Source organism: Lethenteron reissneri, chromosome 12 (assembly GCF_015708825.2).
Source record: "Lethenteron reissneri isolate LAM-NWPU_2019-01 chromosome 12, ASM1570882v1, whole genome shotgun sequence".
NCBI lineage: Eukaryota > Metazoa > Chordata > Hyperoartia > Petromyzontiformes > Petromyzontidae > Lethenteron > Lethenteron reissneri.
Genome location: NC_083790.1, coordinates 13803744 through 13821627, shown reverse-complemented (window position 1 = coordinate 13821627; position 17884 = coordinate 13803744). Strand labels below are relative to the sequence as shown.

The window sequence follows — 17884 nt, the reverse complement described above, 5'->3', positions numbered from 1 at the left end:
CTTCCATTGAGCTTTCATTTGTGATGGCCAGGTCGCTTCTGAAAAGGAGCTACACAGCTCAGTGGGGCCTTACATGTGTAATGCGGGCGCGAGCGACCTCCCGGATATGACGTCACGGAGAGGTGGAGTTATGTGACGTGGGAGCAAGGTTCGGGTCCTTAAGGGATGAAACCGGAAGGAGACGGGAGAGAGTGGGAGACTGAGCAAGGGTAAGGCCACGCAGGGCGAAGCCAGGGGAGAGTGGCACCGTCGGCCAGCAGTGACCAACTAAGGGAGCAGCCAGCGGAGCTGCGGGAGGAGACAGCAGTGGGGCTGCTGGAGAGAGAGAGCGGTTGAGGAGCTGCAGCGAGTACAGCCGGGGAGGCTGTGTATGGGAGACAGCAGCACGGCTGCTAGGAGCTACGGGAGCGACAGGGGAACAGCCGCGAGGCTGTCCGAGGCTACGGGAGCGACACGAGGGGAAGCTGCAGCGAGTACAGCCAGGGGGGCTGCGTGAGGGTAACAGCAGCGAAGCTGCTAAGAGGCTACGGGAACGACGGAGACCAACAGCGGAGCTGTTAGCGGTGACGGGTGTAACAACAGCGTCGGCACCGTGTGGAAAGTCTCAAAGGAGGACAGCCGTGTGGGAGACAGCAAACGAACCCAATAAAGGACACCAAGCCAGACATCATGGTCGAGTCTTTTATTACATTGGTGTCGGAAGTGCAACGGCATGTCGAAGCAAGTAAGAAAGAAAATTATTCCGGCGCCAGCATCGGCTTCTTCGTCCGACGACGACGACTTCCCTCCAACCCTGGGGTGGTGGAGGAGAGCCCTGCTGAAACGAGCGCGGGGACTGGAGTTGAAGATGTCGCCGCGGTGTCGGGCCCGCCAACAACATCGGACGCTGATCCGCGATGGCAGCAGATGGCGGAGCAACTGGAGACTCTCAAGGACGTCCTGGCGCAGTTGAGTCATCTCGTCACGCCAAGGACGGCGACGGTGAGAGCTGAGAGTGCTCCACAGGCCGCCACATTATCTTCGCTTCCGACGCCATCGGCAACGCGGCAGGAGGCCGCCATCTTGCGCGTTCCGCGGCGGGAAACCGCCATCTTGGCCACGCCGCGGTTCGACGCCATTTTGAATTTACCACCGGAGGAGCCATCGGTGGAGGGCGGAGTAAAGAGAAGTCGGAGTCGCCATCTTACCACAGTCAAGGAATTCGCCATCGGCGGCGATTGGAGCGCTTTCGCCTGCAGATTCTTGGCGGCGGTCCGTTCGGCGAGGTGGACCGATGCTGAGGCCTTAGAAGTGTTGCCGACTCTTCTGGACGACGAATCAGTTAGATTTTTTCGTTCCATAAAGGCCGAAAAGAAGAAGACATTATATGGAGTTTTTGAAGAAATGGCCGACGCCTACGAGCCACCTGACGATGCGCATCGGCGATTTGCTCAACGACAACGAGCGCCCGAGGAATCGCCCATTGCATACAGGGGTGCGGTGCTTGATTTGGCCATGGCCGCATATCCAGAGACAACACCTGACCTGCTCGAGCCTCTCATCTTGGGCAAGATGCTCGAGCTGTCTCGGGATCTTGGGATTCCCATGCCTGTGTGTGGGCATGAGAAGCTCACTTCCCGGGCGGCGGCAAAATGTCTCGATGCACAATTCAACCTCCGACGGTGGAAACAAGTCGCGGCGTGGACGGGGGGGCCCGTCGCAGAGGGTGGCGCTCTGGGTTGGGACCCTACGAAGGCGGTCTACGTGCCGGATGGGGGGGGCCCTCAGGAGCTGACGGCCGCCTCCGGTCCATGGTCGGGACGCGGCGGGCCGGGCCCGCGCGCTGCACCACCGGTACGGGGCCGGCGGGATGCAAGGCCTGCGCTTCGGCGCAACGACGCCGAATGCTTCCGCTGCGGGCGGAAGGGCCACTACGCAAAGGACTGCTGGGCCCGCATCCCGGGTCCGCCGCAACAGGAGGCCTCATTAACGGACAAGCCGACCAAGGAACCTCCGAAACAGGCAAGTCGGCACGCACCAGACACCCGGCAAGGCTTTGCACCTCACCCATCACCTTCGTTGCGCGATTCAAATGTTGTTGTTGAGGAGAGGCCATCGACGGGGCCTTGTCGCTCGGTGACGCAGTGGCGCAAGTTGGCACGGAGGGTTGTCGCGGCCGCTACGGGTTCGTCCACTGTACCAGGATCTATACAAGGGGTGGACGTGCGCATTTTGGTCGATTCCGGGGCGTCCGCGACTATTATTTCGGATGTCATTTTCCATCTGTTGGGCATCCCACCCGGGGCCGTGCGTCCGGTTTACGGGTCGTGCGTCGCTGCGAACGGGGGTAGCATGGGCATCGTGGGCCAGGTGGACGCTAAAATATCTATTGGGGAGGTGTCGGCCTCGGGCATTGTGTTGATTTCAAGATCCTTGGCAGTTCCTTGTTTATTGGGCACTGATTTCCTGGCTAAGATGCCTATTTTGATCAAAATTAATGCGAATTGTATTGAATTGCCGGGTGGCCGTCAAATCTCGTTTCTGCCGTCGCCCTGGGGGCGACCTGCTTCAGCCACACAAGTGCAGGCGCTGTCCGTGGCATCTGTTGACATCCCACCTGGCTCACAGATGCTTATTCCCTTGCGGTATCGGAAGCCCCTGCCTGATCGGCTAGGAGCGGTTGGGGTTTTGTTGTCTCCGTCAGCCTCGATTACGGCCGGATTGGCGCTGGTTGGGGCACAGACCATCGTCCGGCCGGATCAATTACCGTTCTTACAGGTGCTCAATGCGGGTGCGGAAAACGTCTGCGTCCCGGCTGGTACGGTTGTGGCACATGCCACGACGGCATTTACGGCTCAGGATTGTTCGCATAGCCAGGGGGTGGTTGCTGGTGTTTCTGAGCCTGTGGCTTCAGATGATCGCTGGATTGCTAACTTATGTGACGGAAATTCTTCCCTGTCCGTGGATCAACGTGGTGCGCTTCACAAATTGTTATTGACGTATTCGGATGTGTTCAGCTCCAATGATTTGGATTTGGGACGCACCTCGTTGCTTTCCCATCATATTGATACAGGCGACGCTGCCCCTATTCGGTTGAATTCGCACCGAATGAGTCCCGCCGAGCGGGAACACGTTCGGGGGGCAGTGGAAGACATGTTGGCTGCGGACATTATATCGCCATCTAACAGCCCATGGGGCGCGCCTGTGGTTTTGGTTAAGAAAAAGGATGGCACATTGCGATTTTGTGTTGATTTTCGCAAATTGAATAAGATATCGGTGGCAGATGCGTATCCCCTGCCGCGTATGGACGACTCCCTCGATGCATTATCGGGGGCGAAGTTCTTTTCTACACTGGACCTCTCTTCGGGATTTTGGCAGCTTCCCCTTGACGAGCCCTCACGGGAGAAAACCGCATTCCGTTCGCCGCAGGGGTTGTTTCAATTCAACTGCCTTCCGATGGGGCTGAATGCGGCCCCTGCCACATTTCAAAGGCTGATGGAGCTCGTGTTGACGGGGTTGCAGTGGGAGACATGTCTCATATATTTGGACGATATTATTGTCTTCAGCCGCACATTTGATGAACATTTAAGGCGGCTGGAGACGGTGTTCACGAGGATGCGCTCCGCGAATTTTAAATTCAAACCAAAGAAATGTCACCTACTGCAACGCTCCGTCCGTTATTTGGGGCACATCCTGAGTGCTGAGGAGGTGTCCACGGACCCGGAAAAAACGGCGTGCGTCCGGGATTGGCCAACTCCGGCCACCGTGGGGGATGTACGTCGGTTTTTGGAATTTGCCTCGTATTATCGAGGATTTGTGCCGAATTTTGCGACGATCGCGAGGCCCTTGCACCTCCTTACGGGTAAGGGACGTAAGTTTGCGTGGGGACCGCCGGAAGAGGCGGCCTTTCAGAGTCTGCGCGATCTGTTGGCTACGGCCCCAACATTGGATTATCCCGATTTCGATCGCCCATTCATTCTTGATACGGACGCGAGTGACACAGGTATTGGCGCGGTATTATCCCAGTCTAAAGGGGGCGTAGAGCGCTTCGTGGCGTATGGTAGCCGGGTCTTGTCTCCCGCGGAAACCCGCTACTGTGTCACTCGCAGGGAACTCCTAGCCGTTGTTTTTTTCCTACGTCAGTTTCGACCGTACCTTTACGGTCGTTCCTTTGTCGTGCGTACGGATCATGCGGCCTTGCAATATGCGCTTAAAATGGATCAGCCATCCGGCCAGTTGGCGCGTTGGTTGGACACGCTGCAGGAATTTTCCTTCCAAATTCACCATCGGAAGGGGGTGCGCCATGCGAATGCAGACGCACTTTCCAGATTGCCGCAGCGCTCCCCTTGCAAATGTGCGTCGGGGACGCATAGATGTACGCCCAGTCTATCCCCCCCCTCAGCCGCTGGCGTTAGCTGTCGAGAAGTCGGATGCTCCTATGGAACCGGGGCCGACTGACGGGGTTTTGAATCTGCCGCGGTCTGTTTGGATTCGGGAGCAGATGATGGATGAGTCGTTATTGTCCTTGCGGAAGCGATCTAAAGTGGAGAATGAGAGTCCGGGTACGGATGGGGTACCGGAAACCGCGCTCCGAGATGGTCTGCTCATGTGGAGGGAAGGTCTCCAGGAGCGCTGGCGTCTGGTTGTGCCAGCGTCCCTGCGATACGAGTTGATTAGAACTCTCCATTGTGACACACTATTACATCTGGGTGTGCAGAAGACCTTATTGACGTTGCAACGTCATTACTTTTGGCACGGCATGGCGACAGATGTCGTGGGGCACGTCCGCGCGTGCCCTGATTGTGCCCGACGTAAGCCACCTAAACATCCTTATGTGCCGCCTATACAGTCAATTCAGGTGTCTCGGGTTAATGAATTGGTGGCACTGGACATTTTGGGACCTTTCCCACCATCGGCGAGGGGTAATAAATATTTGCTGGTTGGGGTTGAGTACCTCTCCCGTTGGCCGATGGCCTGGCCGTTGCCCGACCAATCGGCCGCGACCATTACCGACGCCTTTTTGTTCGGGTACGTTATGGACAAGGGTGCGCCTGAGAGACTCCTCACGGACCAGGGCCGAAATTTCTCTTCTAAATTATTGGCGGAAGTGTGCGCGGGCCTTGGGACTAAGAAAGTACGGACGTCCCCATACCATCCGCAAACGGATGGTATGGTTGAGCGGCTAAACCGGACATTGTCTGCCATGCTGTGCCATATGGTGAGTGAACAACAATCGGATTGGGACCTGCACATCCCGGGGGTGCTTTCGGCGTACCGGATGACTCCTCATGCGGCTACAGGTTATTCGCCGTTTTACCTTATGTATGGTCGGGAAAACGTGCCGCCGATGGATGTGCAGTTGGGAACCGGTGTGAGGGGACCTCGTAAACCACTCCCTGATTACATTCGGGACACTGTTCGCCGGGTCTCGGAGGCGCGGGAGAGTGCCCGCGCGGCTACGGCCAAAGCCCAGGCCCGGAACGAGAGGTATGCTCGACGTTCCAAGGGGGAGTGCCCCTGGAAGGTTGGGGACCTGGCCTGGCTCCATTGCCCGCAGGTGCGGCCGGGTACCTCTCCTAAATTTCACAAACCTTGGCAAGGGCCCGTCCGCCTCATTGAGGTTCCCAACCCTCAGTCGGCGCGTGTCCATATTGGATCTCGCCGCTGGTTTGTTCACACGTCGCGCTTGAAACCATATGTTGCTCCCCTACATGATACGTCATCTCCTAATGTTGCCTTGCCGGGGTCTGTTGCTGCCGACTCTCCCCTGCCTGCGTCTATTGATCTTGCGAGAGCGCCTGTCGTGCCTGTTCCAGACAGACCGGCCGTGACGCCGCAGGTGACGAAGAGCCCTGCTCGGAGGGTGCCTGCCAGGACTGCGGGAACTCCGGGCCCTGCGGCCCTTCCGACCCCGTTGCAGGCACAGTCGCGGGACACGTCCGGGGCTAATTCTTCAGGGACACGGGACGTTGGTGGACCTCCAACATCGACAGGAGGATTACGCCCTGTCACTCCTCAACCTCTGTCACGTTCCCGCTCTGCGGGTGGGCCGCCGACCGTCCGGGACGGGCCGGCGACCCGCACACGTTCTAAATCCCTTGTGTTTCGTTGATTGTTATGTTGCATTGTTGTTCTTACTGTTATATTTATTGCCTGCTTCTTGTACGTTCGTTGATTGTTATGTTGTGTTGATTGTTCTTACTGTTATATTGCATGCTTGGTGTCCTTTGGTGTGTCAAGGTCGGTTTCGCCCGCATTACTGTTGGTATTGTTCAGCCGAGGTCGGCTGGGTTTTTCTCTACGGGGGAGGGTGGTGTAATGCGGGCGCGAGCGACCTCCCGGATATGACGTCACGGAGAGGTGGAGTTATGTGACGTGGGAGCAAGGTTCGGGTCCTTAAGGGATGAAACCGGAAGGAGACGGGAGAGAGTGGGAGACTGAGCAAGGGTAAGGCCACGCAGGGCGAAGCCAGGGGAGAGTGGCACCGTCGGCCAGCGGTGACCAACTAAGGGAGCAGCCAGCGGAGCTGCGGGAGGAGACAGCAGTGGGGCTGCTGGAGAGAGAGAGCGGTTGAGGAGCTGCAGCGAGTACAGCCGGGGAGGCTGTGTATGGGAGACAGCAGCACGGCTGCTAGGAGCTACGGGAGCGACAGGGGAACAGCCGCGAGGCTGTCCGAGGCTACGGGAGCGACACGAGGGGAAGCTGCAGCGAGTACAGCCAGGGGGGCTGCGTGAGGGTAACAGCAGCGAAGCTGCTAAGAGGCTACGGGAACGACGGAGACCAACAGCGGAGCTGTTAGCGGTGACGGGTGTAACAACAGCGTCGGCACCGTGTGGAAAGTCTCAAAGGAGGACAGCCGTGTGGGAGACAGCAAACGAACCGAATAAAGGACACCAAGCCAGACATCGTGGTCGAGTCTTTTATTACACATGGTAAAAAAAAAATGCTTACATAGTTTAGTTTAGATTATTTTTCAGGAGGATTCCTGCCAAGTTTGTCACAGCCCGGGAGCAATGTTGCTCCGTATAATCCCAATTGAGTAATTTGCAGGGAATCTTTCAGCAATGGGATGTTTGGCCAGCATCTGATACATTGAGTTTTATTAGTTATGGGAGTGTAATGCGAGCAAGGATTGAGGGGGGCGGAGTCTGGGTCACGTGGGGAGTGGGTGGAGTTAGGGTCACGTGGGTGAGAGGATTTAGGGAGAGAACCGGAAGGGGGAGTTGAGACGGAGTGAAACACGAGGAGGCCACGCTGGGCAAAACGGAGAGAGTGGTGCGGTCGCCACGCGGTGGGAGACGTCAACACCGTCAGCCATCGGTGTCAGACGGAGACGCGGGCCTGAGCGAGACGCCGTGGTATCGAGATTCTACGAACCCAATAAAGGACAACGGAGATCGACATCTGAGAGAGAGTCCTTTATTACATTGGTGTCAGAAGTGAAACGGCATGTAAAAACAGCTCAGGAGGAAGACCATCCCTGCACCATCTTCGGCAACATCTTCCGACGACGACCTCCCTCCAGCGGTGGCGCTACCCACGATGGAGGAGGAAAGCGGAGCGGGGACGAGCGGGGTTCCAGCCGTGCAGGACGTGGCCGCCTCGGTGGGCCCATCCGCGCGACTGGACGCTGAGGACGGATGGCGACAGGCGGCGCAACTGGAGGCGCTGAAGACAGTGTTGGCGCAATTGTGCGTCCTTGTGACTCCGGCGACGACTTCGGGGAGGCCCGGCGGGGAACAACGGGCCGGGGCCTTGCCGTCGCCATCAGCCCTCTCGACCACGCGGCACTAAGACGCCATCTTGGGCGTGGCCGAGGAGGAACGGCGGGAAGCCGCCATCTTGCACCCTCCGCCGCGGGAAGCCGCCATCTTGCACACGTTGCGGAGCGACGCCATTTTGTCGTTGCCGCGCGTGTCACCATCGGAGGAGGACGGAGGAGCAAGAACCCGCAGCCGTCATTTAACAACGGTCAAAGAATTCTCAATCGGCGGCGATTGGAGCGCATTCGCCTGCCGTTTTCAAGCGGCCGTACGCTCCGCCAAATGGACGGACGCGGAGGCCCCGGAAGTCTTACCAACACTTCTCGACGACAAGTCCGTCCGGTTCTTCCGCTCCATCAAGGCCGACAAGAAGAAGACGCTGCAGGGTGTCTTCGAGGAGATGGCGGATGCGTACGAGCCTCCGGACGACGCCCATTGGAGATTTGTTCAGCGCCAACGGGCGCCTGATGAATCACCGGTGGCCTTCAGAGGTGCAGTTCTGGAACTGGCGATGGCGGCATACCCCGAGACGGAGCCCGATTTGTTGGAGCCCCTCGTGTTGGGCAAGATGCTCGAATTATCTAGAGACCTGGGGATCCCCATGCCGGTGTGCAGCCATGATAAATTGACGTCCCGTGCTGTGGCTAAGTGCTTGGACGCTCAATTTAATCTCCGACGCTGGAAGCAGGTGTCAGCTTGGACGGGGGGGCCCATCGTTGAAGGCGGTGCTACGGGGTGGGATCCTACGAAGGCGATCTACGTTCCTGACGACAAGGGTCCGCAGGAGTTGACGGCCGCCTCCGCCCAGTGGCCTGCTTGGGGGGGGACGGGGCCGAGGTCCGGGCCGCCAGCGCGGGAGCGTCGGGACAGGGGGGGTGCCGCGCGTCGGAACGACGTGGAGTGTTTCCGCTGCGGCCGTAAGGGCCACTTCGCCAGGGACTGTTGGGCTCGCATCCCGGGGCCGCCCCAGCAGGAGGCCTCGACCACGGACGTCGCGCGAAAAGACCCACCAAGACAGGCAAGTCGGTGCGCACCAGACACCCGGCAAGGCAAGTCACCTCATGCATCACCATCGCCGCGCGGTCCGTGTGTCGTTAACAACAAGGTGCCTCCGATTGACCCGTGTCGCTCGCTGACGCAATGGCGCCGACTGGCATGGAGGGTAGTAGGGGTCGTCCACGGTACCGGGTTCTATTCAGGGGGTCGAGGTGCGTATTTTGGTGGACTCCGGTGCGTCCGCGACCATTATTTCGGATGTCATTTTCCATCTTTTAGGCATTCCGCCAGGGAGAGTGCGAGCGGTTTATGATTCATGCATAGCGGCGAACGGGGGAAGTATGGGCATTGTGGGCCAGGTGGACGCCAACATATCCATTGGGGGGGTGTCAGCTTCAGGGACCGTGTTGATCTCTAGGTCCCTCGCGGTACCCTGTTTGTTGGGGACTGATTTCCTGGCAAAAATGCCAATTCAAATAAGGATTGATCAAAACTACATTGAATTACCAGGGGGGCGGAAAATTTCGTTCCTACCGTCGCCATGGGGCCGGCCTGCCCCTGTTTGCCAGGTGCAGGCGCTGTCCGAGGTATCTGTTGACATTCCACCTGGTTCGCAGATGCTTATCCCGTTGAGAAATCGGAAGCCAGTACCTGGCGTTGAGGGAGCGGCGGGGGTTCTGTTATCGCCGTCCACAGCTATAACGGGCGGCTCGGCGCTGGTTGGGGCACAAACAATTGTCCGGCCGGGCCAGCCCCCGTTCTTACAGGTGCTAAATGGGAGTGCAGAGAATGTCAGTGTCCCGGCCGGAACGGTTGTGGCTCACGCCACGACCGCGTTCACGACCCATGACAACCGGGTCCGCCGGGACATGGTAGGGGGGGTTTCGGGGCCAACGGGGCAGGATGACCGTTGGGTTGCCGAGTTATGCGGGGAGAATTCATCCCTGACAGAGCAACGGTCCGCGCTTCGCGCGCTGTTGCTAAGTTATTCCGACGTGTTCAGCTCGGATGATTTTGACTTGGGACGCACCTCCCTGCTTTCCCACCACAGTGATACGGGGGATGCCGCTCCGATTCGGTTTGGCAGCTTCCCCTTGACGAGTCCTCGAGGGAAAAGACGGCTTTTCGTACGCCGCAGGGAATGTTTCAGTTTAATTGCCTTCCGATGGGCTTGAATGCAGCTCCCGCCACTTTTCAGCGGTTGATGGAGCTGGTGTTAACGGGTCTGCAGTGGGAGACATGTTTGATTTATTTAGACGATGTCATTGTCTTTAGCCGCACATTTGACGAACATTTGCAGAGATTGGAGACGGTTTTTGCTAGGATGCGCTCCGCAAATTAAAAATTCAAACCGAAAAAGTGTCACCTACTGCAACGATCCGTGCGTTATTTGGGACACAGTCAGTGCGGACGGGGTGGCCACGGACCCGGAGAAGACGGCGTGCGTCCGCAACTGGCCAACCCCGGCCTCGGTTGGGGACGTACGTCGCTTCCTGGGGTTCACCTCATACTATCGCAGGTTCGTCCCGAACTTTGCTATGATCGCTAGGCCCTTGCACCTCCTTACGGGTAAGGGTCGGAGGTTCAGTTGGGGTCCGCCGGAGGAAGCGGCGTTTCAGGGCCTACGCGATCGGTTGGCGACAGCGCCGACATTGGACCATCCGGATTTTGATCGACCTTTTATTCTGGATACGGACGCTAGTGACACTGGGATTGGGGCCGTTCTGTCACAGTCCAAGGGCGGCGTAGAACGCGTGGTAGCCTACGGTAGCCGTGTACTGTCCCCGGCAGAAACCCGCTACTGCGTTACTCGCCGCAAATTATTGGCTATTGTCTATTTTCTCCGCTAATATCGGCCGTATCTTTACGGCCGGTCATTTATTGTGCGCACGGACCATGCGGCTCTGCAATATTCCCTGAGGGTTGACCAACCATCTGGCCAACTGGTTGGAGACCCTGCAGGAATTTTCCTTCGACATACAATATCGGAAGGGGTCGCGTCACGCGAATGCGGACGCACTCTCCAGATTACCGCAGGGGTCCCCTTGCGTTTGCGCGTCGGATAAGAATAGGTGTACGCCAGTTCAGCTACCCCCTCGGCCTGTCGTGTCAGCTGTCGAGGTGTCTGGGGCTCCGGTGTGCCCAGGACCGGCCGATGGGGTTCTGAACCTGCCGCGCTCAGTATGGATTCGCGAACAATTGCTTGACGACTCGTTGGGGGCTTTACGGAGTTGGGCTGCGAAAGGAGCGGGGAGATTGCTGTCCGGTGGGATGCTGGGGGCCGCTCTCCGGGATGGTTTGCTCATGTGGAGAGAGGGACTGCATGACCGCTGGCGTCTGGTAGTACCGTCGTCGCTACGGTACGAATTGATTCGGACTACGCACGGCGACACTTTATTACATCTCGGGGTGCAGAAGACTTTGTTAACATTGCAGCGAGACTACTTCTGGCACGGCATGACGACGGATGTCGTCGAACACATTCGGGCGTGTCCCGAGTGTGCCCGGCGGAAGCCGCCTAAAAACCCTTACGTGCCGCCGGTGCAGTCTATACAAGTGTCTCGAATCAACGAGTTGGTGGCGCTGGATATTTTGGGACCTTTCCCGCCATCCGCTAGGGGTAATAAATATTTGCTGGTCGGGGTGGAATATCTTTCCCGCTGGCCGATGGCTTGGCCTTTACCCGACCAGTCGGCGGCATCTATCACAGACGCCTTCCTATTTGGATATGTGATAGACAAGGGGGCGCCGGAGAGGCTGCTCATGGATCAGGGGCGGAATTTTTCTTCCAAATTGTTGGCGGAGGTGTGCGCTGCGTTGGGAACCAAGAAGGTCTGTACGTCTCCCTACCACCCGCAGACGGATGGCATGGTGGAACGCCTTAATCGGACGCTGTCGGCCATGCTGTGTCACACGGTTGACGAAAAACAAGCTGATTGGGACTTGCATATACCTGGAGTACTCTCCGCGTATCGGATGACGCCTCATGCGTCCACTGGGTATTCTCCATTTTTTCTAATGTACGGCCGCGAGAATGTGCCGCCGGTGGAAGTACAGCTGGATACGGGGGCGAAGGGTCCTGTTAAACCTCTCCCCGAATATATTCAGGACACTGTTCGACGCGTCGCCGAAGCACGGGAGGGGGCCCGATTGGCTACTGCCAAGACGCAGGCGCGAAACGAGCGTTGCGCCCGGCGCTCGACCGGTACATGCCCCTGGCGAGTAGGGGACATGGCATGGCTGCACTGCCCGCAAGTGCGGCCGGGAACCTCCCCTAAGCTTCACAAACCATGGCAGGGGCCGGTTAAGCTTATTGAAGTCCCTAACCCGCAATCCGCACGGGTTCGGTTCGGATCGCGGCACTGGTACGTTCATACGTCTTGATTGAAGCCCTACGTGGCCCCGCGGACGGATGCGTCATCCCCTGATGTTGCCTTGCCGGTGTGTGTTGCGCCCGATGCACCTCTGCCCTTACCTGTTGACTCTGCAAGCGCGCCTGTCGTGCCTTCTACAGACGAACCAGCCGTGACGCAGGTGGATGTGGCGAATCCTGCTCTGGGTGGACCTACCACGGTAACGGGGCCACTTGACCCCGCTGCCCCTCCAACCCCACCACAGACACGGTTGCCAGAGACCCCGGACTTGGTCTCCCTGGGGAACGGGACCTTGCTGTTGACGGGCCTCCAACAGCGGCGGGCGGTTCTACTCCCGTCGATCTTAAGACCCCGTCGCGTTCTCGGTCTGTGGGGGGACCGCCGCCCGTTCGGGACGGGCCGGCGACCCGCACGCGTTCCAAATCCCTTTCCTTTCGTTGATTGTTATTGTTCTTGTTGTTCTTGTTATCATTCTTATATTCTCCGTTGTCCAGTGATGCCAGATGGTTCCAATATTGCTCGCATTATTTTATTGTAATTATTGCAGCCGAGGATGGCTGGGTTTTCATTAGGGGGGGGGGTCGTGTAATGCGAGCAAGGATTGAGGGGGGGCGGAGTCTGGGTCACGTGGGGAGTGGGTGGAGTTAGGGTCACGTGGGTGAGAAGATTTAGGGAGAGAACCGGAAGGGGAAGGGGGAGTTGAGACGGAGTGAAACATGAGGAGGCCACGCTGGGCAAGACGGAGAGAGTGGCACGGTCGCCACGCGGTGGGAGACGTCGACACCATCAGCCATCGGTGTCAGACGGAGACGCGGGCCTGAGCGAGACGCCGTGGTATCGAGATTCTACGAACCCAATAAAGGACATCGGAGATCGACATCTGAGAGAGAGTCCTTTATTACAGGAGTAAAGCAAAGAACCTGGAAGAAAACCCTTACAGAACGGTGAGAGAACAGACAAACTCCACACAGAAAGGCACCCGGAGTCAGGAATCGAACCCAGACATTCCTGGTGTGAGGCACAAGAGTGTCACCCACGGGTACCACCCTGCTGCGTAAATTATATTTCTGTTTGTTGTGTTAAAAGTGAATGTTAACAATTTTCTTCGATTCGACGTGATGCGGCACAGCACTGCTTCTGCTGCTGTTGCAGCTAGTACCTTTGTTTCTGGCAGCCGTATCGCAGCTCATATTGGGGATGTCGCAGTAGAGGCCAGTCCAGCCACTGTGGCAATCGCAGCGGTATGACGTGCGCGACTGCACACAGGACCCACTGTTCTTGCAGGGTGACGAGGAGCACCAGTCCACGAGCGCCTGTGAGCAGCGGAGCGACAGCCACAAGCACAGCTCCAGCTATTGCCAACAAACCGATCATCATAGTAAGCCTGCACCAACCCACCCAGCCACCCACTAACCCAGCGAAAGAAGTTCAACATACATACATAAAACAAAGAGAAAAATCCCCTGTATAGCCTTAACAGACTGTTGGGGCAAGTGCTGTTAGCGAGCACCTATGAAGGCCGGCACGGCACACGAGGGGGTGGGTGACCAGCACCATTCCCAGCAGCCTTTGTCTCTCGAGTGGCGATGTTTACACATCATACCAGATACTCATTTGAGGCTGAGTCAACCTAGAGAAGGCCCAAAACCGGCTCAGATAATCGTCACTGGTGTTGGCCATGAGTGGGAATCGAACTCGGGTCACTGGGTTCGTAGCACAGCGTGCATACCGCTACACTACTGCACCCTAGACATACATACCCACTCAACTCACCCACTCACCACACTGCAGGTCACAACGCTTCCCTTTCCGTTTCTTCCCTTGCACTGTCGCACTTTGAAAATTCCCTCCCAACACCGTCTTTACCCCCTCCCCCCCCCCCCCCCCAAGTTTTTACACTAAAAATAACCTCGCTCAATTCAAGAAATGTGTTAACTCTTGAGGTGATACAACAGTCACAGTGCTGTTTGTTGCCGGTCGCTTGACGTATTGGGCCTTTGGGCCTGGGCTTAATGCTGCGATGACTCTGATAGGACTGTGTATTGGTGTGTTGCTGGCATGTGATGTATATTGGGCTATTTAGGCCTCTGCTCAGCAACTGTATTAAATTATAAATCTCCATGATGAAAGAAGCACCATCCCCAGAGCGCAGGGGGTTACAGGCCTGCCTACACCACCTTTTCCACAGACAACGAAAGCAACAGCGATGTAGACGCAATCCAATGCACGCCGCCATGTTGAGCATTTTATCGGTGCGTTTTAAATTCAAGAAGAGACGGTCTTGCTGTAAATTCAAAACGAGGCCTGCGCGCTCAGGAACCGTGACAGAAATTGAACAGGCGGCGAGGGTGGCGCGATCGAACCACGCAGGCCGCGCCGGCGCACCAACGGTACCTGGCAGTTCCCTCCAGTGTACCCGCGCGGGCACGTGCACTTGTAGGTGCCCAGGCCGTCCAGGCAGGTGCCTCCGTGCTGGCAGGGCTGGGACTCGCACTCGTCGATGTCGAACTGGCAGTAGCTTCCCGTGAAGCCGCCGCGGCACAGGCACGTGTACGCGTTGATGCCGTCCACGCACGAGCCGCCGTTTAGGCACGAGCTACATACAGACACAACGCCGATCACCCTCCCCCTCCGCAGCGCATGCGTACGAGCCAACACGCCGGTGCATCGCACGCCATCACGCTAGTAAGGAACTGCTGCACGGCACGAGCGTTACCACTGCACCACACTGTTAGTTAAGAGGGCTGGTGTGCGGTTCACCTGTCGGTGCACTCGGTGATGTCGTGCTCGCAATGGATGCCGTTGAAGCCGGGCCGGCAGCGGCACGTATAGCTGTTGACATAGTCGGCGCACGAGCCTCCGTTGCGGCAGGGGTTGCTGGCACACTCGTTCACCTCCGTCTCGCAGCGCGACCCACGGAATCCGGGGCGGCACTTGCAGCTGAAGGCGCCGATGCTGTCAGTGCATGAGCCCCCATTCTGGCACGGATCTGCGGGGGACGAGATGGAAGTTCACGGCTCCGTCCCCCTCACGGGGCACCAACCACCGCCCCACGCTAGTTCAAGAAACAACGCCAGCGGCACTCGAACACTTTGTGTTAAATAAGCGGAATGTTATTATGGCCTCCTTCACATATCGGTCTACTCGCGCAACTCACTCGGGCTGCAGTCGTCGATGTCCGTCTGGCACGTGGGGCCTGTGTAGCCGGGGCGGCAGGAGCACCGGAATCCACCCTGCGTGTTCATGCAAGCCCCCCCGTGCTGGCACGGCACGCCGGCGCACTCGTCGATGTCCAGCGAGCAGGTGGCACCTGCACGCGGCCGGTGTCAGAGCCGTCACAAACGTCAGTTTCACTCGGAGCAGAGCGGCCTCCTCCACGTGGGGTCGCTCCTCTGTCGTGCGCAGCGCCAGCTGGCGCGACGCTGGCCTTCACGCTCCGCGTAGCCCGCGAAGCGAGAAGCCCCACAGTGGAAAGACCGAGCTATATGGCGGGCAGCTTGGGGGACTGGCAGAGTTGTGAAAACCCAACCATCATCTCCAGTCTGTGGGTCTCGGTGCGAGTCGGTGCGTCTCTGTGCGAGTGGGTGTAAATTTGTGTCTGCTGTGAGCATTTCTCAAGGGCACGGGTGGTAGAGATCATCGCTGTGCTCTAGATTTACAACCTAGATGCTGGTTAACAGCTTCGTCTCAATGCCCAACCAAGCAGAGAGACGGAGCCATTGTCAGGCATCCCGCGCGGCGTCTGGCAGCGACACGTTCCAAGCTGAACCATCAACAGGGTTCAGCTTTTCTTTCCCCTGCACCTCCGATTAGCATGGTTGGCTACGTACGATGCGAAAGTTCAACACACACACATACACGCTGGCACACGTACATGCTCATACATGTACACGCTTGCACACACACGTACATGCTCGCCCACATACACACAACAGGAGGAGCACGCGAGCCTGAGTCTCGCCAAGCGCCCCAGATGGGGTGCTCGCAGAGGTCGACCAGGATCCACGTTTTGAGAACTGCAGGTGGGGTGGGAGTTGTGGAGGTTGTGGAGGTCGTGGTGTCTGTGGAGGTCAGTGGAGGTCAAGTAGGTCGTTGTGTCTGTGGTGGTCATGGAGGATGTGGAGGTTATGGAGGATGTGGAGCTGATGGTGTCTGTGGAAATCATGAAGGTCGTGATGTCTGTGGAGGTCATGGAGGATGTGGAGGTTATGGAGGATGTGGAGGTTGTGGTGTCCGTGGGGACCATGGATGGTGCATCTTACCACGCCAGCCCGGAGGACATGCGCAGGAGAAGGAGGACAAGTTCACCGACTCCTTGCAGGTGGCCGCGTTGTGGCACGGCTGGGAGGCGCACGGGGCCATCACCGCCTCACAGTTACGGCCTGGGGCACACAGCATCAGCCACATGGTCAACATGGTGCTCGTTCGCCCAGAGCAGCCTCGCCGAGTCTCAAGGCTCCCTTTCACGAGGGTCCTGCCACGTTTTCACAGTAGGGGGGGCGGCAATGTTGCCGCTGTGTGCAAATCCCAGTTGAGTAATTTGCAGTGTAAAATTTTCACTATTGGGATGTTTGGGCCAATGCCGGTTACATGGCGTGGCTTTTATTTTGTTAAGCGATGGCAGGAAACCGCAGAAAATGGGGGAGAACATAAAACTCCATGTAAAAATGAGGCTGAGTCAGGAATGGAACCCAAGTTTTTCTTTCTGCGAAGCACAAGTGTTACCAATGCGCTGTCGCCCTATCGCCTAATAAAAACCAAACAAAGCTAAACACCCCCGTACAGCCTGAACAGACTGTTGGGGAAAATGCTGTTAGCGAGCACGTATGAAGGCTGGCATGGCACATAAGGAGGTGGGTGGCCAACACCACGCCCAGCTGCCTTTTGTCCCCCAGTGGTGTTGTTTACACACCACATCAGATACTCATTTGAGCTTGAGTCAACCTAGGGGAGGCCCATGACTGGTTCAAATAATCGTCACTACTGTTGACTGCGAGCGGGAATTGAACTCGGGTGACCGAGTTCATAGCGCAGCGCGCTAAGCACTACACTACCGCTCACCTACTGCCTGATATATATGTACACACACGTACAATGCAACACACACAAACATCAGCACATGTGTAACATGGCTCACTAACACAAGCGGATGCTGGAATGGCCCTTAATTCACAGCAAAAGTCACGACAAAGTGTTTGTCTCCAGGCGTCTGAGCTACCAAATCATCCTTAGGGTCTGCAGTCAAACAGCCATTAGAGCTCCCTGCTCAGAGCGACAAATATGATCAACAATCTGGTGGACTGCAGGCGGCACAGACACTCACGCTGCGTGACACGACGACACTTGGTTATTTACAGCTATGTTTCCTACAACGTCCAATTAATACTGCGTCAGACGGCAAACCACTACAACATTAGGGGAGTACGCATCTTTGATTACTGACTATTCTGGGTTTTTGTTGACATGACTCGAGCCATTCCGGAGAACAAACATAGCATCCACAACCAAGCGAGAATAACCGTTGCCCTGCAGTCAAACCCTGGGTCATGACTGGGAACTCATTCCTAGTGAGCGTGGCTCCATCTCCCTCACTTCCGTGGAGCAGCCAGACCGCACAGCGAACCCTGCGAGGGAGCACAACAGACGCGAGCGTTGCCCCTGCAAGGCACGGGCACCACACCATGGCATGGCCTCCGAGTCGTCCGGGTGTAAAAACGCCCTCTCACGCACAATTTACTATTATTATCATCGTAATGAAGGATAACAACAATG

General features: G+C 57.3%; 1 protein-coding gene across 1 annotated transcript in view; it reads right to left on the bottom strand.

Annotated features, from left to right (window-relative positions):
- LOC133341926 (neurogenic locus notch homolog protein 1-like) overlaps positions 1–17884 on the bottom strand; it is a 107543-nt gene that overhangs the window by 15150 nt on the left and 74509 nt on the right. Inside the window, exons 16-20 of the mRNA XM_061550765.1 lie at positions 16375–16494; positions 15270–15422; positions 14873–15101; positions 14507–14708; positions 13272–13425 (exon numbers count right to left, since the gene is read on the bottom strand). Coding sequence (XP_061406749.1) covers positions 13272–13425; positions 14507–14708; positions 14873–15101; positions 15270–15422; positions 16375–16494 — 858 coding nt within the window. The remainder of the gene's footprint in view (positions 1–13271; positions 13426–14506; positions 14709–14872; positions 15102–15269; positions 15423–16374; positions 16495–17884) is intronic.